This window comes from Oncorhynchus tshawytscha, linkage group LG16, assembly GCF_018296145.1.
Source record: "Oncorhynchus tshawytscha isolate Ot180627B linkage group LG16, Otsh_v2.0, whole genome shotgun sequence".
NCBI classification, from domain to species: Eukaryota; Metazoa; Chordata; class Actinopteri; order Salmoniformes; family Salmonidae; genus Oncorhynchus; species Oncorhynchus tshawytscha.
The window spans coordinates 17920702-17947652 of record NC_056444.1 but is presented as its reverse complement, the minus strand read 5'-3'; the positions used below and the strand labels follow the sequence as shown (position 1 = coordinate 17947652).

Here is a 26951-nt window from a genome sequence, read left to right as displayed (position 1 = left end):
TGCACCGTATTGAGGGGAGGATGGATGGGGCCATGTATTGCGAGATCTTGGCCAACAACCTCCTTTCCTCAGTAAGAGCATTGAAGATGGGTCGTGGCTGGGTCTTCCAGCATGACAACGACCCGAAACACACAGCCAGGGCAACTAAGGAGTGGCTCCGTAAGAAGCATCTCAAGGTCCTGGAGTGGCCTAGCCAGTCTCCAGACCTGAACCCAATAGAAAATCTTTGGAGAGAGCTGAAAGTCCGTATTTCCCAGCAACAGCCCCGAAACCTGAAGGATCTGGAGAAGGTCTGTATGGAGGAGTGGGCCAAAATCCCTGCTGCAGTGTGTGCAAACCTGGTCAAGAACTACAGGAAATGTATGATCTCTGTAATTGCAAACAAAGGTTTCTGTACCAAATATTAAGTTCTGCATTTCTGATGTATCAAATACTTATGTCATGCAATAAAATGCTAATTAATTACTTAAATCCAGAAAATCACATTGTATGATTTTTTTGTTTTAGATTCCGTCTCTCACAGTTGAAGTGTACCTATGATAAAAATGACAGACCTCTACATGCTTTGTAAGTAGGAAACACTGCCGATTTTGCAGGTTCAAATACTTGTTCTCCCCACTGTAGTTGACTGGAGTACCAGTCTGGGGGGGGCGGGTTATTGATTCCAGTGATTCAGACGAGATGAACACACACACACACCCAACAGTGGCAGTTTAATTCTGTACTGTTAGCAGGGAAGACAAGTCACACATGCACACTTTCATTCATGCACACATGTTCAAAGTCTGATACTTCACACTAAACACGATAAAAACATATTGTAGAAACCATTTTCTCTACTCTGTAGAAAGCCTTATAGTATGAACATGATGGTCTTTCTCTAAATTATCCATTAGATATCATAATTAAATGCTTTATCATATTTACCCTACGGTTTCTTGGAAACAACCCTCTTTTCCTCTAACCTATATCCCCTGCAGTGTTCAAAGATCTGACAGGACTAGATAGGAGAAAGCAAGATGGCTGCCGACCCAGGTTCAAACACCAGTCGGTCACACTTATATTTAACCAGTCATTTCAGATCTATGACTGAAGAGGTAAGGAATTAGTGGATGGAGTAGGCTCATTGCTATGACCCTTTATTACATACAACCCACATCAGTAGTCTCATCATTGGTTCAGTAAACACAGACATCCTCCTCAACTCTCTACTACCTTTGTAGGTAGTGTCAGACACAGTATCCTAGGAGACTAAATGTGATTAAACTTAACGGTTTGAGATTCATGTGGTCATTCCACCTGGCCATCTAAAGCTATTTTGAGTACATTTACACCCCCACCCCCAGTTTAAGGTATTGACTGACTATAACATGGTGGGTCTCATTTTGGAAATTTAAATCTTTCCAACCACGCATTTGTCCAGTCAGACTACACCTGTGTATTGCCTTAGTTTAGAAGTCAAAAGTGATGATGACAAGTGGAATAGGTGTCACTATGCAAATGTAGAGGAGCAGGTCAACTAATGGAAGGGGGGAAGAGATGAGAGAAGAGGTGGTGTAGGAGGAAGCCTGACAACTAACCAACCCAAACGTCTGTCTCTCCATCACTCCTCCCTCTCTTGCAGTCTTTAATATGAAGAAGCATGTCACATTTTTTTAATGAAATTTCTACAGGAGGAAGATGAACTAAAACTCAAGACTGCTCTCATCATTCTCTCCATCTCCTCCTTTTCTCTGTCCTCCATTGTTCCGTCTCAGTGTAAGAGTGTCTGATAGGGAAGCAGCTCCGTTTCAGATCATAGAATGTGTATTTACAGATGTGAAACACACAGAATATAAATATGCCAAATAGATTGAATGTAAAATAGAAGTCACAGAGAAAGAGGGGAGCACAGGTGAACTAGAACAAGAATGACAAGAGTATATATATTTTCTGTGACCACCGGTGACAATATTTGTATTTTTTCAAGTGTTCCTGCAGTCAAGAATCTACACTCAGCCCCACCGCGTATATACGCACACAGGTCAGGGGTCATGACAACACCCTCAGTCACTGACCCCTGACCCCATGAGGGAGACTACACCAGCACCTCGTCACCACCTCCCAAAAACAAAACACTGAGGCTACATCCAAAACGGCACGCTATTCCCTACTCTGGCCAAAAGTATTGCACTGTATAGGGAATATGGGCCATCTTGGACGGTGCCTGAGAGAAACTAAACGCACCACAGAGAGAGTGTTGTCTGAGCGTATCTGGAAAGTTGTTGGTGAGCTCCTCTCTAGTTCCTCTGGTGGAGGGAGGTTAGTACTGCAGACGTCTGGCTGGCTGGCGATGAGAGTTGGACGGAAGACGGTTTTTCTCTTCCTCCCGTCTCCACTGAGCCACCGCCACTCTGTGTTCACTCATCTGTCTCAGTTCTCTCTTTTCATCCCTCCATCCTGTCCTCTGGTTAGGCATGTACAGTATGGAGGGAGGATGTAAGGAGGGGTTGCCAGGGTTACCAGTTCATCATAGAGCTCCGGTTCAGGGTCATGAAGAAGACTTGGCTGCTGCCGCCGGAACGCACAGAGGCGAAAAACACCTGCACACAGCACAAAGCATCATGGGAAGTGAGGAGAGTAAGCATGTGTGTTGGCTTATACATTTAGGTTTTGCAGCATGTGTGTGTGCTCTTGTGCTTGTATACATGTACATGTGTTCGTGCTAACACACACCTTGTCGTTCCTCTCCGACAGGAACTTCAGTCGCTGAGCTCGCTTGTGCATGAAAACTCCGTCGAGGTGTCCCGTCTCCACGGAGCGGATCTCAATGGCCTTCTCTCCCCAGCCCATGATCTGGTTGGAGTGGATGTAGGCTGGGGGAGGGACAGGGACACACAGACAGGGGAATGGACAGGAGAGCACTCACTCAAACCAGTCACAGATCACACCCCTAGGCCACGCCTCCGGGAGGAAATCATTGCAGCAGTTTCTGTATCTCATTCTGAACGACGGATAAAACTCAAACACCTGAGCTGTCCAACCCGAGGGGGGATGGCGAGGGCAGTTTCATACAGACCCAGGGATAACGCTAATAAGAGAGATGCCCAGATTTATGGGGGCATAGTCAAAGTCAACCGTAGAGCGCTACTGGGAGAGAAGGTCATCTGAGGGTCAACTGTGATGACACGGGTATAGTCGTTTGACGTGGATGGTAACCCTGCCCTGGGTTTACCCCTGGGTGGTTGTACTGTAGCAGAGATTATGCAGGTGACTGATGACTATGCTGTGAGGATGGTTACAGTAGTAGCAGCATGATGATGATTGGGTGATTTTACCTCCCAGTTCTGTCATCCAGCTCCTTTGTGCTCAGGGAGTGAGCTGGCCAACGGACTGGATTGTTAGTGTGTGGGTGTGTGTGCGAGTCCGTGTGTGAATGTGTATGTGTGTACTGGTTTGTATTGGGTGGCTTGGGGCTGTATGTGTTTATATAGTATGTGTGTTTGGGTCCAGGGTGGAGATGCCTTTAAAATAATGAGACAAACTCAGGGGTAGAAGTTCCTAGGAACTGAGTGCAGTCTCAAAATACAACAACACAAACACAGTGTTTCAGACAAAGACAGAACGAGCCAAATGAAAACAGAACTAGTCAACCAGACAGACATGATAAACTGAGGCTTGGTATTAAGATTGGAGAGACAGAAGAGAAGCGGAGCTGATCTGAAGGGATCAGAGGGATCTATCAATACCCATTCTAGATCTAGTGGGATTTAAAGCAATAAGATCCTTGTTACTGACCCTGAGCTTTGTTAATTAGTTAGAGATGTGATGTGCGTCGTTAATAGACCTGGGTCAAATACTTGAGGTGAGCTTGATTTAGCTTGGACCTTACGCCGTTGGAGCGAGTCCATGGCACAGAGGAAATTTAATCAAGCGCAACTCATGTACTTGAAAGTATTTGACGTATGTACACTGAGCGTACAAAACGTTAAAGACACCTTCCTAATATTGAGCTGCATGCCCCGCCCCCCTTTCCCACAGAACAGCCTCAATTCGTCTCAATGTACACTACAAGGTTTCGAAAGCGTTCCACATGGATGCTGACCCATGTTGACTCCAATACTTCCCACAGTTCTTTCAAGTTGGCTGGATTTCCTATGGGTGGTGGACCATTGATACACATTGGAAACTGTTGAGCGTGAAAAACTCAGCAGTGTTGCAGTTATTGACACAAACCAGTGCGCCTGGCACCTACTACCATAGGTACTTAAATAGATGACTTGCCCATTCACCCTCTGAATGACACACATACAAACGTCTCAAGGCTAAAAAATAAATTTAAAAAATCTTTATTCTGTCTCCCTCCTGATTGAAGTGGACTTAACAAGAGACATCAGTAAGGGGTCATAGCTTTCACCTGGATTCACTTGGTCAGTCATGGAAAGAGCAGGTGTTCCTAATGTTTTGTACACTCAGTAAATAAAGACCATGTATTTGACATGCGTACATAAAAACAAACAGAAAATGTCTCCATCCAAAGAGAGGCAGGTAGATGTATCCTAGACCCAGAAAGACAGATAGATCCTACCTGGATATACAGGTAGATACAGTTGAAGTCAGAAGTTTATATACACCTTAGCCAAATACATTTAAACAATTTTTTTTCTTTCAATTCCTGACATTTAATCAGTAACAATTCCCTGTCTTAGGTCAGTTAGGATCACCACTTTATTTAATGTCAGAATAATAGTCGAGAGAATGATTTATTTCAGCTTTTATTTCTTTCATCACATTCCCATTGGGTCAGAAGTTCACATACACTCAATTTGTATTTGGTAGCATTGCCTTTAAAATGTTTAACTTGGGTCAAATGTTTCAGGTAGCCTTCCACAAGCTTCCCACAATACGTTGGGTGAATTTTGGCCCATTCCTCCTGACAAAGATGGTGTAACTGAGTCAGGTTGTAGGCCTCCTTCCTCGCACACTTTTTCAGTTCTGCCCACAAATTTTCTATGGGATTAAGGTCAGGGCTTTGTGATGGCCACAACAATACTTTGACTTTGTTGTCCTTAAGCCATTTTGCCACAACTTTGGAAGTATGCTTGGGGTCATTGTCCATTTGGAAGACCCATTTGCGACTAAGCTTTAACTTCCTGACTGATGTCTTGATAATGTTGCTTCAATATATCCACATCATTTTCCTCCTCATGATGTCATCTATTTTGTGAAGTGCACCAGTCCCTCCTGCAGCAAGGCACCCCCACAACATAATGCTGCCACCCCCGTGCTTCACGGTTGGGATGGTGTTCTTTGGCTTGCAAGCCTCCCTCTTTTTCCTCCAAACATAACAATGGTCATTATGGCCAAACAGTTCTATTTTTGTTTCATCAGACAAGAGGATATTTCTCCAAAAAGTACAATCTTTGTCCCCATGTGCAGTTGCAAACCGTAATCTGGCTTTCTTATGGCGGTTGTGGAGCAGTGGCTTCTTCCTTGCTGAGCGGCCTTTCAGGTTATGTCGAAATCAGACTCATTTTACTGTGGATATAGATACTTTTGTACCTGTTTCCTCCAGCATCCTCACAAGGTCCTTTGCTGTTGTTCTGGGATTGATTTGCACTTTTCGCACCAAAGTACGTTAATCTCTAGGAGACAGAACGCATCTCATTCCTGAGCGGTATGACAGCTACGTGGTCCCATGATGTTTATAATTGCATACTATTGTTTGTACAGATGAACATTGTAAATTCAGGCATTTGGAAATTTCTTCCAAGGATGAAACAGACTTGTGGATGTCTACAATTTTTTTCGGAGGTCTTTGCTGATTTCTTTTGATTTTTCCATGATGTCAAGCAAAGAGGCACTGAGTTTGAAGGAAGGCCTTGAAATACATCCACAGGTACACCTCCAACTGACTCATTTGATGTCAATTAGCCTATCAGAAGCTTCTAAAGCCATGACATAATTTTCTGGAATTTTCCAAGCTGTTTAAAAGCACAGTCAACTTAGTATATGTAAACTTCTGACCCACTGGAATTGTGATACAGTGAATTATAAGTGAAATAATCAGTCTGTAAACAACTTGCCAAAACTATAGTTTGTTAACAAGAAATTTGTGGACTGGTTGAAAAACAAGTTTTAATGACTCCAACTTAAGTGTATGTAAACTTCCGACTTCAACTGTAGATCCTAGACCTGGAGAGACAGACAGACCCAGAGAGTCAGGTAGACAGATCCTAGACCCGGAGAGACAGATCATAGACCCAGAGAGACAGGTAGACAGATCATAGACCCAGAGAGACAGGTAGACAGATCCCAGACCCAGAGAGACAGGTAGACAGATCCCAGACCCAGAGAGACAGGTAGACAGATCCCAGACCCAGAGAGACAGGTAGACAGATCCCAGACCCAGAGAGACAGGTAGATAGATTCATGTACAGGTAGATATCCATTAGATTTCAGTATCATCTGGTTGTCAATCAAACAACACAAAAACAACATGAATAACAAAGTAGCAGACAAACAGACACAGAAACATTCCTCCCTGTGCTGAGGGGCAGTACTCTAGGGGTAAGGAGTGTGAGAAGTCCAGGTCGAGGGGCATCACTTGTAGGAGCATGCAGAGTGTCTGTAACTGTCGATCTATGGGTTGCAATTGTGTGTGTTATTATATTGCATTTGGAAGGGGAATGCTACATGTAAAACTACTATGAGGTATTTGGTTGGGGGTTGGAGAGCAGGGGTTGGTGTGCAGGGGTTGGAGTGCAGGGGTTGGAGTGCAGGGGTTGGAGTGCAGGGGTTGGAGAGCAGGGGTTGGAGAGCAGGGGTTGGAGAGCAGGGGTTGGAGAGCAGGGGTTGGAGAGCAGGTCTGGCGTTATGGGCGGGCCTTAGGGGGCCTGGCCCACCCTACCGCATCTCCTTGCCCGTCCAAATAAAATATTGAAATATTAATAATTTATTTCACAGAGAAGCGCACCGACAGAAAGACATTAATTCAGTCCAATTGTGCATCACCTCATGGGTCTCCCGGTCAAAGCCGCCTACGACACAGCCCGGGATCGAACCTGGATATGTACTAACGCCTCAAGCACTGCAGTGCCTTAGACCGCTGATTGTTTATTTTTTGAGTAATTCTCCATAACACATCAGCAGGTCTAGTAGATGTACCGTTAATCCCCTGTCATTTGGTTACATGAATTTCTGTTAATGTATTAATTACAGTCATTTACCATAATCATTATCAGACAGGAAACGTTGTTTGCAGAGTTCACAACCTGCTACACTTGTGAGAAATAACAATTACCAGATTTGTCAATTGTTTTTGTTTGGAGAGGCCTGAGCACACTCAGAAGTAGGCCTACCTGGCCTGCTGCGTGCAAAAGTAGTTAAGTACCCATTTGGCAATGTCTGATTTTTGATTGTTATAGCTCACCACGTCCACCACTAATAAACTGAGCTTCTCAGTCATGTTCTTCACCTCACACAGTAAGTCAACAAAGTCTGTTTTTGTGAATGAGTTTCTCAGTATTTGAAAAATCTTTCCAACACTCCCGGCCTTGATAATCACGCTTCGGTGTAAAAGAACAGAATATCTTGATCTGATTATTCCATATTATCCATGGGATCCCGAGTGGCCCAGCGGTCTAAGGCACTGCAACTCAGTGCAAGAGGCGTCACTACAGTCCTTGGTTCGATTCCAGGCTGTATCACATCCGGCCGTAATTGGGAGTCCCATAGGGCGGTGCACAATTGGCCCAGCGTCGTCCGGGTTTGGCCGGTGTAGGCCGTCATTGTAAATAAGAATTTGTCCTTAACTGACTTGCCTAGTTAAATAAAGGTTAAATAATGAAAAAAATATATATAATAATATATCCAGTGGAAATGTCATAAAAAAACAGCTGTCTGTCCCAAGCTCAATGGCACAGGAAACTCTGAAGACCTGGAATAGGTTAGTTGATATAATGTTGCACGTTCCCTAGAGACAGCTTGGGGCTGGATCCAGTTGATGATTTGATACAATGTTGCACTTCACCAGCAATAGCTCAAGTCAAGACAGATTAAAAAGGGAGGCGGAGTAGAGAGATGAATGTGAAATATTTTCGAAAATGTTTAATAGTCAACTTTAGGCCAATGTATTTTACTTAGTTGACGATTAAGTTATAGGCTTACTACATTGGCCTGAAGGCGATCTCTGAGTTCAATGCTCTCATTTCTTTAGCCGCCAGTGTATCAATGTGTCCATATGGCAGAGGCTGATGCTCTCGCCTTAGTTGAGTTTTTACTTTTAGCTTTTTATTGTTTTACTTCAGATTTATGATTGACCATGTAACACTGATTTTGAGAGACAAAAACGTTATTAGTGAAATGAAACTGTTCCACGAAAATGCGCATATAAAAATAATCATAACTGGCATGCAGATCGGTAGAGATGGTAGGATAAACTGTAGCTTCCCCAACCTTGAAACTCACAAGCTGCCTATGGTTTTCACTATAACACTCCTAAAACAAATGGTGAATATGCAAGCGCATGCACATATAGGAGGTCCAGTGAAGAAATGTGCCCGCCATTAGAAACTCATTCGTTCTGGCCCTGGTTGGGGAGTAGGGGATGGAGCTGGCCCTGGTTGGGGAGCAGGGGCTGGAGCTAGCCCTGGTTGGGGAGCAGGGGATGGAGCTGGCCCTGGTTGGGGAGCAGGGGATGGAGCTGGCCCTGGTTGGGGAGCAGGGGATGGAGCTGGCCCTGGTTGGGGAGCAGGGGCTAGAGCTGGCCCTGGTTGGGGAGCAGGGGATAGAGCTGGCCCTGGTTGGGGAGCAGGGGCTGGAGCTGGCCCTGGTTGGGGAGCAGGGGCTGGAGCTGGCCCTGGTTGGGGAGCAGGGGCTGGAGCTGCCCCTGGTTGGGGAGCAGGGGCTGGAGCTGCCCCTGGTTGGGGAGCAGGGGCTGGAGCTGCCCCTGGTTGGGGAGCAGGGGCTGGAGCTGCCCCTGGTTGGGGATGGGGCTGGGAGCAGGGGATGGAGCTGGGGAGCAGGGGATGGAGCTGGGGAGCAGGGGATGGAGCTGGGGAGCAGGGGCTGGAGCTGGGGAGCAGGGGCTGGAGCTGGGGAGCAGAGCTGGAGTTGAGTCTGGGGTTGTAAGCTGAAAAGACTAGGAGTCCTAGCCGTACTAGTGGATCAGAGGGGGATAGAGAGGGTGTATAGAGGGGTAGTGCATGGTTGTGCGGAATAGTGAGGGAGAGGGGTAGCCAAGGTAAAGAGAGGGACTAGTGAGAGGTATTGAGGGGTGTATTTTATGAACCAGTGAGAGGCATAGAAGTGTTTGTGAGGGTGGCAGTGAGAGTTGTGTATATAGTATGTGTGTGACCTACCAACAGATGTAGGCATCTCTCCCCACTGCAGCACCACGTCTTTAGTGATGCGTCCGTAGGTGTTGACATAGACGCCCTCGTCCTCGTAACACAGCAGCATCTCCATCCCATCGGTCCGCGGCAGCACCACGATGGCATGGGGCGTCACCTGACTCTGAATCTGCCGGGGGCGATAGATACCACACAGTGGAGGGGTGGGGGGCTGGTGTCAGCCTGGCTGGCACAGAACATGACCCCCGCAACTCCTCTACCTCCAAATCTCTCTTTCTAGCCCTTCTTTCCCTCCCTCCTTGTCTTGTGGCCAGCTCCCCACCCCCCTATGCGATGAGAAACTGCTGCAACAATGGAATCTCCCACTCCATCAGTCACACAATCACCATGGTAACACACAATGTCAACAAAAGAGCCTTGTCATGGTTTCAGCAACATAAATGGTAACCGTCATGGTATTTGAGCCCTGAAACCAGAACCGCCACACAGTAGGTACGGTTACCATTTAAATGGTAGTAGTTCAGAGGGAAACCCTCTTTTCACCACCAGAGTGCAGAAATCAGATGTTACCTGGTTCAGTAGTCCTTCTCTGACCACGCACGCACACACATACACACGCATGCACACGCAGCCTTACGTGGGAGGGGATGTAGATGTCATACGGGTTGCCAGAGTCGACATCGATTACATGAAACCCAACGCTGGAGCCATAGATGACCTTTAACCTCTGACCTTCCTCCACTGTCAGGTCAACCAGCTGGGGGCGGTGCTGTAGGTCAGTGAACGACTGACAGACAGAGAGAGAAAGACAGTGGGGAACAGAGAGAAAGATAGACATTATTGAGAGAGATACTGTAGAGAGCATTCAGCTACAAAATGGCTACTGTGGCATCACCCAGGTGAGAGTAGGTGGGAGCTACACACTGGTAGGGGAGGAATTAAGATAATAAGATAATATTTCTGTGTGTTACCTTGAAGGCCATGAACTTGTGGTAGGGTTTGGGTGCCCAGGCGTAGATCTCCACTGAGTTCTTCAGAGCGATCACCAGAAACTTGATCCTCTCATACTTCACTGGAAACACACACACAGGAGAGTCAATCACGTGTGTTAGTACCCGGTGATAATGCCTTGGCTTTAGCTTAATGGGCTAATGCAACATACAGACACCCAGTGTTAAACGTCATGCCCCCAGTCCACACACATACCGACTTTGTAGTGCACGCAGCCCTCCAGCTCTCCTACAGTGACCCAGCCCTGCTTCTTCTCCACCTCGGGGTCGTTGTGTAATATCCTGTTCCTCAGCCAGGACAGGTAGTACACACGCAGCTTATTCTTCTTCCCTGGAGGAGGAGAGAGAGGGGAAAGGAGAAGGGAGAGAGAAGGGAAAGGAGAAGGGAGAATGAGGGGAATGGAGGAGAGGGGGGAGGGGAGAGGAGAGGAGAGAGAGGGGAAAGGAGAAGGGAGAGAAAAGGGGAGAGGAGAGAGAGAGGGGAAAGGAGAAGGAGAGAGAGAGAGAGAGAGAGAGAGAGAGAGAGAGAGAGAGAGAGGAAAGGAGAGGAAAGGGAAGGGAGGGAAAGGTCTTAAGCCTGTTGGCTATTTGAGAGTGATCATAGAATCTGAACAAAGCAATGCTACAGGCCTCCAGCTCTTTAGGAAACACAAGTCTGCCTTTTGGGGCCAGACAGTTAAAAACCAAAGTCAAAAACAGAAGAACACCATACATCTTACTCGATGGGGCCACAGAACCCTTTGTTAAAGTCTAACTGTGTTCAAGTAGCTGTCTTGCTGCAGTCAGCCCTACCAGATATGGTGACCAGGACGTTGAGGCCCTCCAGAACGTCCATCTGTTGGAAGCGCCGGCGGTTGATCAGGTTATACACCTTCCCCTGACCACTGCGGTCCAGCAACATAAGACCGTTCTCTGTCCCCACCAGCAGGTTCACACCTAGACACACACATTTTAAATACTTTATTTGAATCCACAAATCACATTACAGTCAAGAACGATTCCAAGATTTCATAGGTCATGGATATATGGACACTTATAGATACAAAAGTCATGGATATATGGACACTTATAGATAGAAAAGTCATGGATATATGGACACTTATAGATAGAAAAGTCATGGATATATGGACACTTATAGATAGAAAAGTCATGGATATATGGACACAGAAAGCACCTTCCAACACACACACACACACACACACACACACACACACACACACACACACACACACACACACACACACACACACGTGTAAACATATATTTCAAGTGTCTTACCCCAGAGAGCAGCACACAGTATCTCAGAGTTGAAGCGCTTCTTGTATTTGCGTATCTCAGGCGTGTCGCTATGAGGTCGTATGTTGGTCGGGTTCACGTTGACCACACTGATCTTTCTGGCCTCGTTCAGTCTGGCCTGCTCCTGCTCCTGAAGCAGCAGCTCATTTGTAAAGAGAGCTGCAACCACAGGATAACATTATACTAATGTTCACACAACCTTTCAAACTTACAACAGGACACCCTGTACAGTATGTTCACACAACATTACAACCTTAGAGCAACATTCATGCAACCTCCTCCTTCCTAAGCAATTTACTGGCAACAAGAGCTAGAGCAAGGATGACAGAAGATTGACAAGATAACTGACTCACCAGAGGCAGAGTTTTCATCATCATCATCGGTGGGGGAGGTTCCGTAGACTCGTGGATCAACGAATGGCGTGAAGGAGGAGGACTTGGAGCCACTCCCACTGCCCATGCCATACTGCAAATCAGAGAGAGGGGGGGGGTGGGATCAGGATCTCAGAGCATTATAGGTAGGGTTCAGAGTTTTCCCTGAACATCTAAACAAGAAAAACTCCAGGCCCTAATTTCTGTCCTGAGGTAACAGGTTGCCAGGTGGTGAGAGTTTTCAGCATACACTTATGGGTTGCCAGAGCAGAAAGTGTGTTGAGCAACATTAGGCTTGGTTTGCCATGCAAACACACAGCATGCAGAGAGAGCAGAGAATGTGACCAGCAAAAAAGGAAGAGAACATATGGAAGAAATGGTTATGGATTGGGTTAAACTAGGTTAGAGTGGGTTTAATCGCGAGCCAGACAGACTCAGCGTCTAGGTCCAAGTCAGACTTGACAGAGGGTGAGTTTTTTTGTTTGTTTTAGTACAAGATGCAGAGAGAGCACAAGGGCACAGAGCCACAGGGCTAGGTAGCCAGCAAATCCGACCCGCTTGCTTACAGCTGCATTAAGGTTGGACAGGCTTCCTGTGTAGATTAAGACACCACAGAGCTGGTGCGAGATATGGCTCGGACAGTGCCTCAATTCAGGGACGAGAAATGCGTTGTCCTCCGAATTGTCCCATTATCCCAAATGTTACTCCGAGAAGATTGAACGACTGCTACTGTGACCCGTTGTCTCTCTCTCCTCCGTGCTGCAGCGACCACCACAGAACATCAAAGTGTTTATTGCGCTGTCCGTGTTCGCACTGGACTAGTATTATCAGAGAAAAACAATAGGTTATGCTTTCTGGTTGGAAATGTTACTCTCCTGCCAGGTAAAAATTAGTGCCACGGCAGATTAGGACGGGATGTGGTGTTTTGCGCTCGTGCACATAAATACATAGCAACACACCCCCCCACCGCCGGTAAAACTAATTCCTTCTGAACATGGCTCAATAGAGCCTGACCTATAGCCAGGGCCGGTCTTTGCCGTTCTGCCGACATAGGCGAGCCCAAAAGATGAAACCCCCTGCAAAACTAGACTCGTCCCAGTAAGCAAAATGAAGTTGAAAAGACTCTTAAAATAAGTATTTCCCAGACTTTGAACTTACACGGAACCCAAACCGGCTGCGCGCGTGTGCCATCGTGCGCTATCGTGCATACATTTATTTTGTCCCCCTACACCAAACGCGATCACTACACGCAGGTTAAAATATCAAAACAAACTCAGAACCAATGACATTAATTTGGGGACACTTATGGGGTTGAAAAGCATTAAATATGTATGGTAATTTAGCTTGTTAGCTTGCACTTGCTAGCTAATTTGTCCTATTTAGCTAGCTTGCTGTTGCAGGCTAATTTCTCCTGGGATATAAACATTGAGTTGTTATTTTACCTGAAATGCACAAGCTCCTCTACTCCGACAATTAATCGACACATTAAAACAGCCAACCGAATCGTTTCTAGTCAACTCTCCTCCTTCCAGGCTTTTTCATCTTTGAACTTATATGGTGATCGGTATCTAAACTTTCATAGTATTACCACGACAACCGGCAAAACAGTTCGTCTTTCAATCACCCACGTGGGTATAACCAATGAGGAGATGGCATGTGGGTACCTGCTTCTATAAACCAATGAGGAGATAGGAGAGGCAGGACTTTCAGCGCGAACTGCGTCAGAAATAGGAATGATTTTAGTCCTTGGCAACACAGACGCTCGTTGGTGCGCGCGAGCAGTGTAGGTGCAATAATTGAATAACATGGATTTCTAAATTCATTTTGCGACGCTCACGCACGCGACGTGTCTGCTCTGGTCAGCATGTTAGGTTAAATTTAGGTTCTGAATGAAAGGTGAAAAGGTATTTTCTGTATGTTTAAAATATATATTTTCCAGGATGCTGAAAATGTATCTTTTCCGGACGTTGAAATCAGTTTCATTTTTGGTTCTGAATGAAAGTTGAAAATCCGTATTTTCCTGATGTTGAAAATACGTATTTCACAGGCATTGAAAATATATATTTTTACAGATGTTGAAATTATGCTCAATTTTGGTTCTGAATGAAAGTTGAAAATATGTTATTTATAGACGTCTATGTTTGTACCAAATCAAGGCTGGTCCAAACATAGACGAAAAATCTGAACCTAGCATAGATGTCTATGATTGATTCAGAGTTGGTCCAGACCGGACCAAAAACCAATGTCCGTGGATGTGGAAATCAAGACCGGTCCGGAACTGCACCAAAAAAAGACATCCAAAAAGGCAACAGCGTTGGTCTGTGCTTACAGAGGTGTTGCCTACAGTCTTGCCTGTAATCCAATTTTATGAATGCCAGTCTGTGGTAAGCCTACTGTTTGTAAAACACCAAAAAACTACTTCTGGACAGGACAAAAAAAATGACATCCAAAAGACGTCTGCTCGTGCTTACTAGAGTGTAGCCTACCATGTCGGCCCTCAATGGAATTTTATGAATGCCCATCAATATGGTAGGCCCACCGTTTGTAAAACAGGCCATAGCATTGGCATTATTAGTCCTGATTCCTGTAACTAATCAATCAATGGCTATTTAAGCTCTGAATATCAGCAATCAAACTTTATTAGGAGTTATTGCCTATTTGCATTGTGTTTACACAGCGGGAAATACAGAAGTATTTTCTTTTTCACTATGATCAGCTTGTCATTGACATTTACAAACTATTAAGCACATAGCAACATGGTCTAGGAAAAGGCACTAAACATGTGTATATGACAAATACAATTTCATTTGATACTCTTTCTTCCATATCCTGTATCTGCTACATGATTTATGTTAGATCATTTTTTTACTGAACGTTGGTGCAGCGCTGCAGAGATGTGTCTCTCCAACAGCACCCTGGAGAGGCACGCTGTGAATGAACAAGCTAAATATTTTTAGTCCCTGCCCTTGACAAAGTGGGCAATGCTTATCAAAGATCGGCATCAGCCCTCACCAAAAGAGCCCATACGTCACTGGTTGAGAGAAAGTGTCATTGTTTTTGGGCAGAATTTGAGGTTTTGTGTTGTTGTTGGATGTGTTGTTGCTGCCTAATGAGTGGGCAGGCCGTGCCTATAGCATATCCTAATCACATCAATAAATTGATTATAACAAACTCTGAACACCGTAACACATATGAACTCAAAATGGATGCAGAGGACGTGATAAATAAACTTGAAACAGGGGAATATTTTCCAGGTTGCTCAGGAGGTAAAGGGGAAGTCCGATGTGTGGAATAAATGTGACTAGAAATGTGACAAGCCCTGCGTGCATATTATGTGTGACTAACACATGTTGTATAGATTACAATAGAATTTGTCTGACCATTTGGAACAATGTAAACACTAAATAAAGTATAAGCGTACCAGAGTCTGTTAAAATGTTGTGTTTTTGTTAAGCCTTTATTACAGCAAAGACTAAACAGTCGCATTCATTCATGAATGCAATTTCCGAAATGGAACGGTTTATTTATTGTTTAAGCTAATTATTCAAGGAGATCAAGAAAAATATGAGTTATTATTATTATAAATATTATTTTTCAAACAATTTGAAACAGTGTAAACACAAAATAAATGAGAAATAATACCAGAGAGGCTGTTCTAACAAAGTAAAGCATTTATTACAGAGAAGATTAAAAACAGCCGAATTTGTGAAATTGCTGTGTGAAGCTTGGTGCTCATGGAATCAGTAGGCTATTAAACACACACTCAAACAGGCAAGAGAAACAGGATCTGTCTTACTTCTGTAGATATATTGATGATTTATAAAGACAGGCACATTTAACAGTTAGGCTATTGATTATAGACCTACTTAAGTTCTGGTTTCCTCTCTCCTCACTTTTCTTAGGCAAAAAGGCAAGGGCTGTATTGTCATCTCATTCTGCTGCTGCCTCCGGCATTGTTCTCAACACCGATATGCTGGTTAACTTTGCTATTATGCACATAGCAAAATGGTCTAGGAAAAGGCACCAATTCAACAGCGCACTGATGTGTTTCATAACCGCTGCCGGCGACCACTATCCAACATGGGAGAAAGCGCATTTGTTATAAAATAATGTTATTTTTTTTATTAGTGTTGCACCATTGTTTATGTAATATAACCATATACAATTTCAGTAGCACATGTCTTAAAGCGATGGACTGTGCAATCCCCACGGCCTCCACAATGGATCAGTCCACACAGAGCGAATCAGACAGGTGTCTTGTACACCATGATCATTATTATATATTTTTTCTACTTGACTAAAGAAATCTTGGTCAGCCAACAGCCTATCGACCAGTCGACTAAAAGGGGTCGGCCCTAGTTGGGATAATGGGACAATTTGGAGTACAACTTATTTCTCATCCCTGGATTGAGTTACGTTTCTGAGCCATATCTCACACTGGCTCCATCCATGGTTTCTTAATCTACACAGGAAGCCTGTCCGACCTTAATGCAGCTGTAAGCAAGAGGGTCAGATCTGCTGGCTAGGGAGTAGGGAGCTTGTGTGTACAGGGCTAGAATGTAGGGGGCTTGTGTGTAGAGGGCTAGCAAGTAAGGGTGTAGGGTGCAAGGGCATAAGCAGTTAGGGTGTAGGGGTCTAGTGAACCTACTTTGGGGTGGCTGCGCCCAGAGCCATCGCCAGGGGAGACCATGGGGGAGGGGCTTTGCTGCACCAGATCGGGCAGATTGGCGTTTCCGGGGAAACCGTTGCTGTCGGCGAGAGCAGAGTTCCGCCTCCTGTCCCCATAGGTCTGGAACAGAGAGAGAGTGAGGGCCACTCTACACACTGATCTGTGTTCAGATTAATCTATTTCCTTGTGATGGGTAGGATTTGGGAAAGGTAAGATGATTCTAGATTTGTGGTTAAGGTAAGGTTGGAATCTAATGGTTAAGGTGAGGTTTAGGGTTTGGAGGTTCATCTGGGTCTGTGGTTAAGGTGGATGTTCTGCCGCTGATGTGGAAGGTGGGTAAACCCAAAGGATTGAAGAAGCTGAGCGACGGCTGGTGACAATGCAGAGACTCATTCTACACAGACAGACACACGCAGAGCCGAGTGCATGCCAGGATGCTGAGTTGTGTATTAAGCAAGCAGAGCGGAGCCCAGGGGTCAGGGGTTAAAAGTGAAAGGCGACTGACCTCTCTCATCATCAGGGTGCTGTCTTGGGAACGGTTGCCGTAGGAATCATTATGTCCCCCCATCACACCGTACACCTCACCACTACTCTGCCCCGCAGCCGGCCTGACAACACACACACACACGTTTAAAAAACTAAAAGATGCCCTATGCAGACATCGCTCTGCCATTTCCTGGTTGCTAAAAATCTAATAGTAATTTAAGTTTATGTGTAGAGAATCATTGTCACATTTAAACCACTGAAATATGGTTTCCAGAACCAACAATATTGTATTTTCAACTGTTTGAAACTGGTGTACAAAACCCAAAGTAAAAGAAGCAAATAGTACACATACTGTAGAAAAGATCTACAGCTTTTTAGACTTGCTTTCAATGGAATTACAGATCTATAACTCACATTTCTATGTGGATTTGGTCTGGTTGCCAAAAAGTTACATATTACAGATTTAAGATACATAGCTACAATAAAATAAATGCATATATTAAAATGCAAATACACACACACACACTCACATGATGCGTGGGATGTCGCTGACAGACACAGAGCCGTCGTTACTTCCTCCATCTCCCTCCTCGTCACTCTGTGACTCGTCACTGGATGAGGAGTAGTCCGTCACCTTGACGGGCGGGCGATTAGGCTCCTCCCCCTGACGCAGCTCCCTCAGCTCCTTGGCTAGAGCCGTCAGGTCCTGGAGGTGAGGAGGTCAAAGGTCAGTAGAGGATATTATAAAAGGTCAGCACTCATGTCGTGGGTGCAGTAACAGTTGCTTTGATTTATGGGGAACATTTTATTGGCACAACATTTTAAACATTTTTCAGCGGCTAACTCCTTCCTCAGAGTGTGAGTGAGGAACAATGAGGATTCAGTCAGGATGGAGTCAAGAAAGGTCACTAACAGAAGGGTTAGGGTTCTGGGAACTCAACCCTTATGGTCAGTGGTTAGAGGTTATTTGTTATCTGTTTAAGGGGAAACACAGCTCCAATGCTCCCCAGTCTGCCTGTCACACGGAACAGGTAGAGCAAAACAGGTGAGCTAGAGGAGAGAGGGGCGTGAGCTAGAGGAGAGAGGGGCGTGCACAGGGCCAGATTAATGTAGGGGCTTACCGGGGATGAAGCCCCTTGGCCCAGGACCGTGGGGGCCCAAGAGGGAAATTACATTGTTTTTATTATTATAATTTTATCCAACCAAAGAAGTCCGCTCTCAATGTTCAAAATACATCAGAAAGAATCATTTAGCCAACAGAGGATTTTTTATTGTTTTTTAATAATGGTGGTTAACTTTATCACAAGCACATACAGGTATTGGTCAAAATTAAGGAAAAACCAACACAAAGTGTATTAACATAAAGTGTCTTAAAAGGGTGTTGCGTCACCACGAGCTGCTAGAAAAGCTTCAGCATAGATTCTACAACCATAACAGGAACATGCCCCCCACACCATAACATATACTTTGTATCCCTTGTTTACACAAGTGTTGTTTTCTTTATTTTGACAGTTACCAGTATGCCAACAGTCGGCAAGGCTACAGTTTGGGCAGCATACACACCAAATATAGGTTACAGCTTGTTGCGTTGTGGCCATAGACATATAATCCATAGAAGGGTGTTGTAACCTCTTACCCTGGCAATTTGACTGTTAAACTCATTTGTACAATAGCAATGGATGCCAGTCCTGACTTGAATGGGAACTGCCATTTATGGATTATATTTCTATGGTTGATTGCAGCTGTCAGTTTTCCTTTTTCAGATTTCAAAATAAAATGTCAGGAAAAATGTACAGTTTGGAAAGAAAATGCCTGCTGCTGAAAAACGATGACTAGTCTGTCTGTAGAACCAATATAAACAAACATTAGCTAACAGCAGCACTGGTTTTCAAAGTAGCTTATCTTGAAATAGGCTATTGCCACCACTACCATGTCACAACGCACAGCATTAAGGAAAGAAATTCCACAAATTCACTTTTAACAAAGCACACCTGTTAATTTAAATGCATTCCAGGTGACTACCTTGTGAAGCTGGTTGAGAGAATGCCAAGAGTGTGCAAAGCTGTCATCAAGGCAAAGGGTGGCTACTTTGAAGAATCTCAAATATAAAATATATTTCGATTTGTTTAACACTTTTTTGGTTACTAAATGAATTCATATGTGTTATTTCATAGTTTTGATGTATTCACTATTATTCAACAATGTAGAAAATAGTAAAAATAAAGAAAAACTCTTGAATGAGTAGGTGTGCCCAAACTTTTGACTGGTAATGTATATTGGCTCCTAATATTGTACAATCTGTGTGTTGCTTCATTGACCTGGGCTATTGTTTGTCTGAATTAAAGACCAGATTGATCTCAGTTTGTCAGTGTCGGAGAAGCCACTCATTTCTGTCATTTGTGTGGTATTAAAAAATGTTCAGTCAATGTATTCTGTCATGAAAATGACGAATTGCATGAAGTGCGTTTTTAATTAAAAGGCCAAATTTTTTGGGCACATGCAACAACAAAAATAATCTTGTGAGGAAATCCTAAAAATGCCTCTGCTCAATTAATAGCCTATGCCACATGGCAAACATTAGTATGGCTTTATTTATAAAGGGTAATTTTTCTTCAACAGTAAATTTAACACGCATCGAATTGCATCTTGGTGCACAGACTTGTTTACACCAAATGATGTGTGTGCCAGGAAGGGGAAAAAAGGCTCAGGGCCTATGATTTCTTAATCCGGCCCTGGGCGTGCATGTGAAAAGAGGGGACAGTGTGGATATGAGCGTGCACATGGGGATCAATAGATATCTTACCAACTCCTCCTGGAAGATAGAGGTGGAGAGAAAATAGAGAAAGACAGAGAGTGAGAAAGAGAGGCAATAAGAGAGAGAAAAGGGGAGAGAGAGAGATGTAAGAATGAAGCTATAACTACTGCAGGGATACACAAACCTTTGTACTCCAAGAGAAAGATTGAGAGAGAGAGAGAGAGAAGGCTGTGGCGGTTATGACATTTTGTCAGCCGTTTGTCATGCAAAAGACTGCCAGTCTTACGTTAATAGACCGTTATTTAACAAACAAGTTTAGCATTTCCAGGCCTTCACGTATACAAGCTACCGATGTGTGCCTTTGGAACATCTACATTTTTAAAAAGTCTAATAAATGCACAAATTTGTTTACATCCCTATTAGTGAGCATTTCTCCTTTGCCAAGGTATTCCATCCACATGACAGGTGATGCATATCAAGAAGCTGATTAAACAGCATGATCATTACACAGGTGCACTTTGACTGGGAATACAGATAAACTCAGCAACAAAAAAAAATAAACATCCTCTCACTGTCAACTGCATTTATTTTCAGCAAACTTAACATGTGGTAAATATTTGTATGAACATAAGATTCAAAAACTGAGACATAAACTGAACAAGTTCCACAGACATGTGACTAACAGAAATGGAATAATGTGTCCCTGAACAAAGGCGGGGTTAAAATGGACAATTTCGGGAATCTTTTATTTCAGCTCATGAAACAGACATGTTACGTCCATATTTCTGTTCAGTGTATTTCAGAAAAACAGAATATGAGTTGGCCTACTGTATGTTATCTGGCTATGCGCCATGCCATAGGCTGTAGTCTTGTTCATTTAGCAGACAAGATATGCTTATAAGTCCCGTGCCATTATTATATATTATATGATTTTATAGTAAGTAATATAATAACTTAGCTGAATAAAATAGAAAGCATGTTTTCCCATTCCGGAGCGAGTGTGCATATGAAGTGGCTATGTTGAGCGTAAAAGTGATAATTTGAAACAGGTCCTATATGTTATTTAGTGTTATTTGCCAACTTTATTTGTGAATGATACAAACCATAGAATATCTTATAAATCAAAACTTATATGGGCTGCATGATGCGTCTGGCTATTGATGATTTGAGAAAGTTACAAAAAAAATCTGTTTGCCTTCCATTCCTTGCCTCCGGCTGCTCACGCTGTTCTCTCATCAAGTGATCATATTTTCACCCATCAGACTATTCTCAATTAAAATTTGTCTCCACTAATATGCAAAAGTGGTTTCGATTTAGAAGGGCCCATTATGAAATGGGCAGGAACAAAGACAGGGGGGAAAAGGACGACAACAGTATGCACTCGAATCGCGAATGGAGGCCGATTTCTCGCCTGTTCGTTTTTCAATCATGCAGGCTCTTCTGGTTATTTCACTCCAGGCATCAACCACTGTTTGAGGAGCATGCAGCCTCTCGCTGGGCGACAAGTGATATTCCTCCCAAACTGTATGCCATGGGCTCTCCAACCCTGTTCCTGCAACTATCTAGTGTTCTGTATGCCATTGGCTCTCCAACCCTGTTCCTGCGGCTATCTAGTGTTCTGTATGCCATGGGCTCTCCAACCCTGTTCCTGCAGCTATCTAGTGTTCTGTATGCCATGGGCTCTCCAAACCTGTTCCTGCAGCTATCTAGTGTTCTGTATGCCATGGGCTCTCCAAACCTGTTCCTGCAGCTATCTAGTGTTCTGTATGCCATGGGCTCTCCAACCCTGTTCCTGCAGCTATCTAGTGTTCTGTATGCCATGGGCTCTCCAACCCTGTTCCTGCGGCTATCTAGTGTTCTGTATGCCATGGGCTCTCCAAACCTGTTCCTGCGGCTATCTAGTGTTCTGTATGCCATGGGCTCTCCAAACCTGTTCCTGCAACTATCTAGTGTTCTGTATGCCATGGGCTCTCCAAACCTGTTCCTGCAGCTATCTAGTGTTCTGTATGCCATGGGCTCTCCAACCCTGTTCCTGCAGCTATCTAGTGTTCTGTATGCCATGGGCTCTCCAACCCTGTTCCTGCAGCTATCTAGTGTTCTGTATGCCATGGGCTCTCCAACCCTGTTCCTGCAACTATCTAGTGTTCTGTATGCCATGGGCTCTCCAAACCTGTTCCTGCAACTATCTAGTGCTTCTTTTGGGAAACCACGTGAAATCTGTTGGGGAACATCAATAGTGGCATGTTTCACAAAGAAAAATATTTTATTCAACTATTGACAGCCCCTCTCTGCACACTCGAGAACGGAATGAAGGAGAGAGGGGAGGAGATAGAAACGCTTGGTGAGATATTTCGTAGTTAAAGGTAATGGGTCAATCTATTATGAAAATACCTTATTACTAGGCTATTAAAAATTAAATACATATTCACTATAGGCTGAAAGCTGCAAGCTACTGTAAGCTGCCCTGCACAATCAATGAACTAAAAGCATTGTCTAGGCCTATACGTTCTCTCTCAGACTCATGGATAGAAAGTTTGGAGCGTAGCACAAGGTAACCAGTCCATCCAGTATGCATACTAATAGATTCCACACTCAAAGCCGATAACTAGAATATGTTCAATTTAGGAGTATAGGCTAGACCAATAATGCACCAAAGACATCTTAAATCAGTCATTAAAAATACAAAAATTCTGCTGTGCGTAATACGCGATAGACTAGGGTTCTCCAACCTTTTGTAGCACGAGAGCTACTTCTAAAAAATTGAACATGTTGCGAGCTACTTCTTTTGTTCTAGCTTTCAAATAGGCACTCTTCTCCCCTGCACATCTTCTTCAGCTCCTTAGTGCGCTACATTCTCTTGTACACTGTTTTCTGTCAATAGACCTGGTAAAATAATGGTTAATAAACAACTAAGGGGGGGCCTATAAAATCTGTTTTATATTTTCCCAAATTATGTTTTCGGTTATATTTTTCCTAGTTTTATATTTTTATTTTACTCTCAAAATTACAATTTCTCACAGAGAAACAATGAAATTGGATGTTCTGAGTCCATAACAACGCTTAAATCACATGAGAAGACCATTTATTGGGTGTCTGAAAGAACAGATTTAGATTGAGTATAATCCCCCTTTAATTGCACATCTGGCCCTTTATTTGTGCATCTAGCCATTGAGGAATGTGCCATCTAATGTGCTGGTCTATCGATGGTCCTGTACTGCTGCTGCTCATTTCATGGTAAAGTTTGCAAATAACATATAATATACAAATTATATACTTATGATATACTTCCTCCAATTAAGCCTACTTTACAGTTAACCTTTAATTGAGAAGGTTTTGGGGAAAAGTATTTCTGTCAAACCACAAGAAGGTTATCACATCAACTGGCTACATACGGAGCGATAGACAAACACTCACAAGACATAGTCTTGCACCACACAGACAGACAGGGGCTATGTCTTGTATAAGGGAACAATCATTTTAACGGGCTTGGGCTCATATATAGGCCTATGCATAAGCTCTAATATGTGTATGGGTGTTTTGAATTAATCATCACCTTTGAAAGCTCTGTCCATTTCATTGTTAGACTTTTAAAAACAACATCCACAAAGACAATGTTTTCCACTCAGTTTCAACCCGTTTGAAGTAATTTATTCAGATTAAAAAAAACTCTTACTGTGATTGATCAATGTACAGTACCAGTCAAATGTTTGGACACACCTACTCATTCAAGGGTTTTTCTTTATTTTTACTATTTTCTACATTGTAGAATAATTGTGAAGACTTCAAAACTATGAAATAACACATATGGGATCAGATAGTAACCAAAAAAGTGTTAAACAAATCAAAATATATTTTATATTTGAGATTCTTCAAAGTTGACATGATGACAACTTAACACACTCTTGGCATTATCTCAACCAGCTACACCTGGAATGCTTTTCCAACAGTCTTGAATGAGTTTCAACATATGCTGATCAATTGTTGGCTGATTTTCCTTCACTCTACGGTCCAACTCATCCCAAACAATCTCAATTAGGTTGAGGTCGGGTGATTGCGGAGGCCAGGCCATCTGATGCAGCACTCCATTACTCTCCTTCTTGGTCAAATAGCCCTTACACAACCGGAAGGTGTGTTGGGTGATTGTCTTGTTAAAAAAGAAATTATAGTCCCACTAAGCACAAATCAGAAGGGATGGTATATCGGTGCATAATGCTGTAGTAGCCATGTTGTTTAATTGTGCCTTGAATTCTAGATAAAATCACTGACAGTGTCACCAGCAAAGCACCGTCACACCTCTTCCTCCATAGTTTACGGTGGGAAACACAAATGCTGAGATCATCCGTTCACCTACTCGGCGTCTCACAAAGACAACGTTTGGAACCAAAAATCTCCAATTTGGACTCCAGACCAAAGGACAGATTTCCACCGGTCTAATGTCCATTGCTCATGTTTCTTGGCCCAAGCAAGTCTCTTCTTATTATTGGTGTCCTTTAGTAGTGGTTTCTTTGCAGCAATTCGACCATGAAGGCCTGATTCAGTCTCCTCTGAACAGTTGATTGTTGACATGTGTCTGAACTTGAACTCTGTGAAGCATTTATTTGGGCTGCAATTTCTGAGTCTGGTAACTCTAATGAACTTATCCTCTGCAGCAGAAGTAACTCTGGTTCTTCCATTCCTGTGGCGGTCCTAATGAGAGCCAGTTTCATCATAGCGCTTTATGGTTTTTGCAAGTGCAATAGGGCTGGCTATCTTCTGTATAGCACCCCTACCTTGTCACAACACAACTGACTGGCTCAAACGCATTAAGGAAAGAAATTCCACAAAATAACTTTTAACAAGGCACACCTGTTAATTGAAATGCATTCCAGTTGACTACGTCATGAAGCTGGTTGAGAGAATACCAAGAGTGTGCAACGCTGTCATCAAGGCAAAGGGTGGCTATTTGAAGAATCTGTCATTATTTCACAGTTTTGACGTCTTCACTATTATTCTACAATGTAGAAAATCATAAAAATAAAGAAAAACCCTGGAATGAGTAAAACCCTGGAAAGTGTCCACACTTTTGACTGGTACTGTATATATATATATATTTTTATTTTTTTTACCCCCTTATTCTCAACAATTTTGTGATATCCAATTGCGATCGAATTACGATCTTGTCTCATCGTTGCAACTTCCCAATGGGTTTGGGAGAGGCGAAGGTCGAGTCATCCGTCCTCCGATACATGACCCACCAAACCTGCCCACTTAACCCGGGAAGCCAGCTGCAACAATGTGCTGTTCAACTGACGACCGAAGTCAGCCTGCAGGCGCCCGTCCCGCCACAAGGAGTCGTTAGAACGCGATGAGCCAAGTAAAGACCCCCAAGGCCAAACCCTCCCCTAGCCCGGATGTCACGGGGCCAATTGTGCGCTGCCCTATGGGACTCCCGGTCAAGGACGGTTGTGACATAGCCTGGGATCGAAACCGGGTCTGTAGTGATGCATCAAGCACTGCGATGCAGTGCCTTAGACCGCTGCACCACTCGGGAGGCACCATGAAGTGAGTTTTAAAAGGACAATGCTGTTTTGATGCTAAGTATTTTTGATGTGATTTTCGATTGCATTAGCATTGCTGTCAGAGTGGTTAGATGGACACCAGAGCCCTGAGAACCAGACCATTAGGACCTGATGGTCGTTAGTGAGTTGAGTACTAACAACGCATGTCCTGAGCGCACAAGAGGAGACTACCGTGACTCAATTTTACTGCCAGTATGGTGGTAATACGGTCACCGCAACAGCCTTAGATGGGGGGTGGAAAGTAAGTAAATATCTGAGTGGGTGAATGAGTGAAAGAGCTAGGAAGTGAACAGGGGAGAGATGGAGAAAGGGGGAGGAGAAATGCCACTAACCTCATCTACAGCTCTCTTATAGCTCTAAAGAAGTTGGAGAAAAACGCAGAGAGAGAAAAGAGGGAGAAAATAAAAAAGGAATGTGGGAGGGACAGAGACGAGAGAAGATGAAAGAGAGATGAGACATGTATTGGTTAGTTCAGAGAAGAGAATGGGTTGTGTTTTTCTCTGTGTGTCTGTACTTACCGCGGGCCTGCTAGGTCGTGTCAGCGTCATATCTCTGTTTTCTTCTTTGGTCTCCTGGGCCGATGCCCCAGAACCCTCCGCTTGATTTGCCCCTGTCAACCAATCACATTCTGCTCACTAAATAGTCAACCAATCACATCTTCTCTCTGACTGTATAGAGTGTTAAGGGTTGAAACATTTACAGTAACACACTTGGGAATCTGTGTGGTGGTGTGTGTGTGTGTACCTCTTTCGTTGCTGCCCCCCTTGGAGGAAGGGGTAGAGGAGCTGGAGGAGCTGCCACTGCTCTTCCTCTTCAGGGGAGTTTCCATTGGGACATCAGTCCTCCGCAGGTCTGGGTTACTACAGCAACACACACAAACAACATTAAACTGCCTGATTCACAAAGGAACATGGAGTGTGTGTATAGTATATGTGTGTGTGTGTGTGTGTACCTGGCCCGTATCAGGTGTGCTCCAGCTTTAGGAGCAAGGCCCGCAGGTCCGTTCCCAGGAGAGTTCTTCCTGACCAGGGCTGGAGAGATGGACGTGGTCCTCTGGGGCACCTACACACACAGGTTTGTTTTAATATCCTTGTGAATACCAAAAAAATAGTTTCCCCTTCAAAACCCTGTTTTCTTTAACCACTAACCCTGAACCTAATTCTAAAATAGCCTTTTTCTTGTGGGGATCGGCGAAATGTCCCCACTTGTCTGAATTTTACTTGTTTTACCATCCTTGTGAGGACTTCCAGTCCCCACAAGGATAGTAAAAACACACACACACACACACATACACACACACACAGAGAGAACCAATAACAATCAGTTAAAAAAGGTCTAAGTGTGATACAGAGTGTCTGAGTAGATCATATACTGTATTCTCAATCGCAAACTAAGTTTGCTAAACTGTATGTACAGTTGAAGTCGGAAGTTCACATACACCTTAGCCAAATACATTTAAACTCAGTTTTTCACA

At 43.9% G+C, this 26951-nt stretch overlaps 1 protein-coding gene across 8 annotated transcripts in view; it reads right to left on the bottom strand.

Annotated features, from left to right (window-relative positions):
* Nucleotides 1-1333: 1333 nt before the first annotated feature.
* The window catches only part of LOC112236908 (TRAF2 and NCK-interacting protein kinase), a 53024-nt gene continuing 27406 nt past the window's right edge, over nucleotides 1334-26951 (bottom strand). For 4 of the 8 annotated variants that reach the window (XM_042298901.1, XM_042298902.1, XM_042298904.1 and 1 more), the window contains 15 exons: nucleotides 26430-26539; nucleotides 26222-26337; nucleotides 25996-26087; nucleotides 17695-17870; nucleotides 17184-17286; nucleotides 16658-16798; nucleotides 11992-12103; nucleotides 11621-11797; nucleotides 11135-11278; nucleotides 10539-10673; nucleotides 10304-10404; nucleotides 9970-10119; nucleotides 9342-9501; nucleotides 2716-2855; nucleotides 1334-2582 (listed from right to left, as the gene is read on the bottom strand). In XM_042298901.1, coding sequence (XP_042154835.1) covers nucleotides 2499-2582; nucleotides 2716-2855; nucleotides 9342-9501; nucleotides 9970-10119; nucleotides 10304-10404; nucleotides 10539-10673; nucleotides 11135-11278; nucleotides 11621-11797; nucleotides 11992-12103; nucleotides 16658-16798; nucleotides 17184-17286; nucleotides 17695-17870; nucleotides 25996-26087; nucleotides 26222-26337; nucleotides 26430-26539 — 1941 coding nt within the window. In that variant the 3' untranslated portion in view covers nucleotides 1334-2498. Of the gene's footprint in view, nucleotides 2583-2715; nucleotides 2856-6312; nucleotides 6622-9341; nucleotides 9502-9969; nucleotides 10120-10303; nucleotides 10405-10538; nucleotides 10674-11134; nucleotides 11279-11620; nucleotides 11798-11991; nucleotides 12104-16657; nucleotides 16799-17183; nucleotides 17287-17694; nucleotides 17871-25995; nucleotides 26088-26221; nucleotides 26338-26429; nucleotides 26540-26951 lie in introns of those variants that run through there. The other 4 variants (XM_042298907.1, XM_042298906.1, XM_042298903.1 and 1 more) reach the window with 4 other exon arrangements.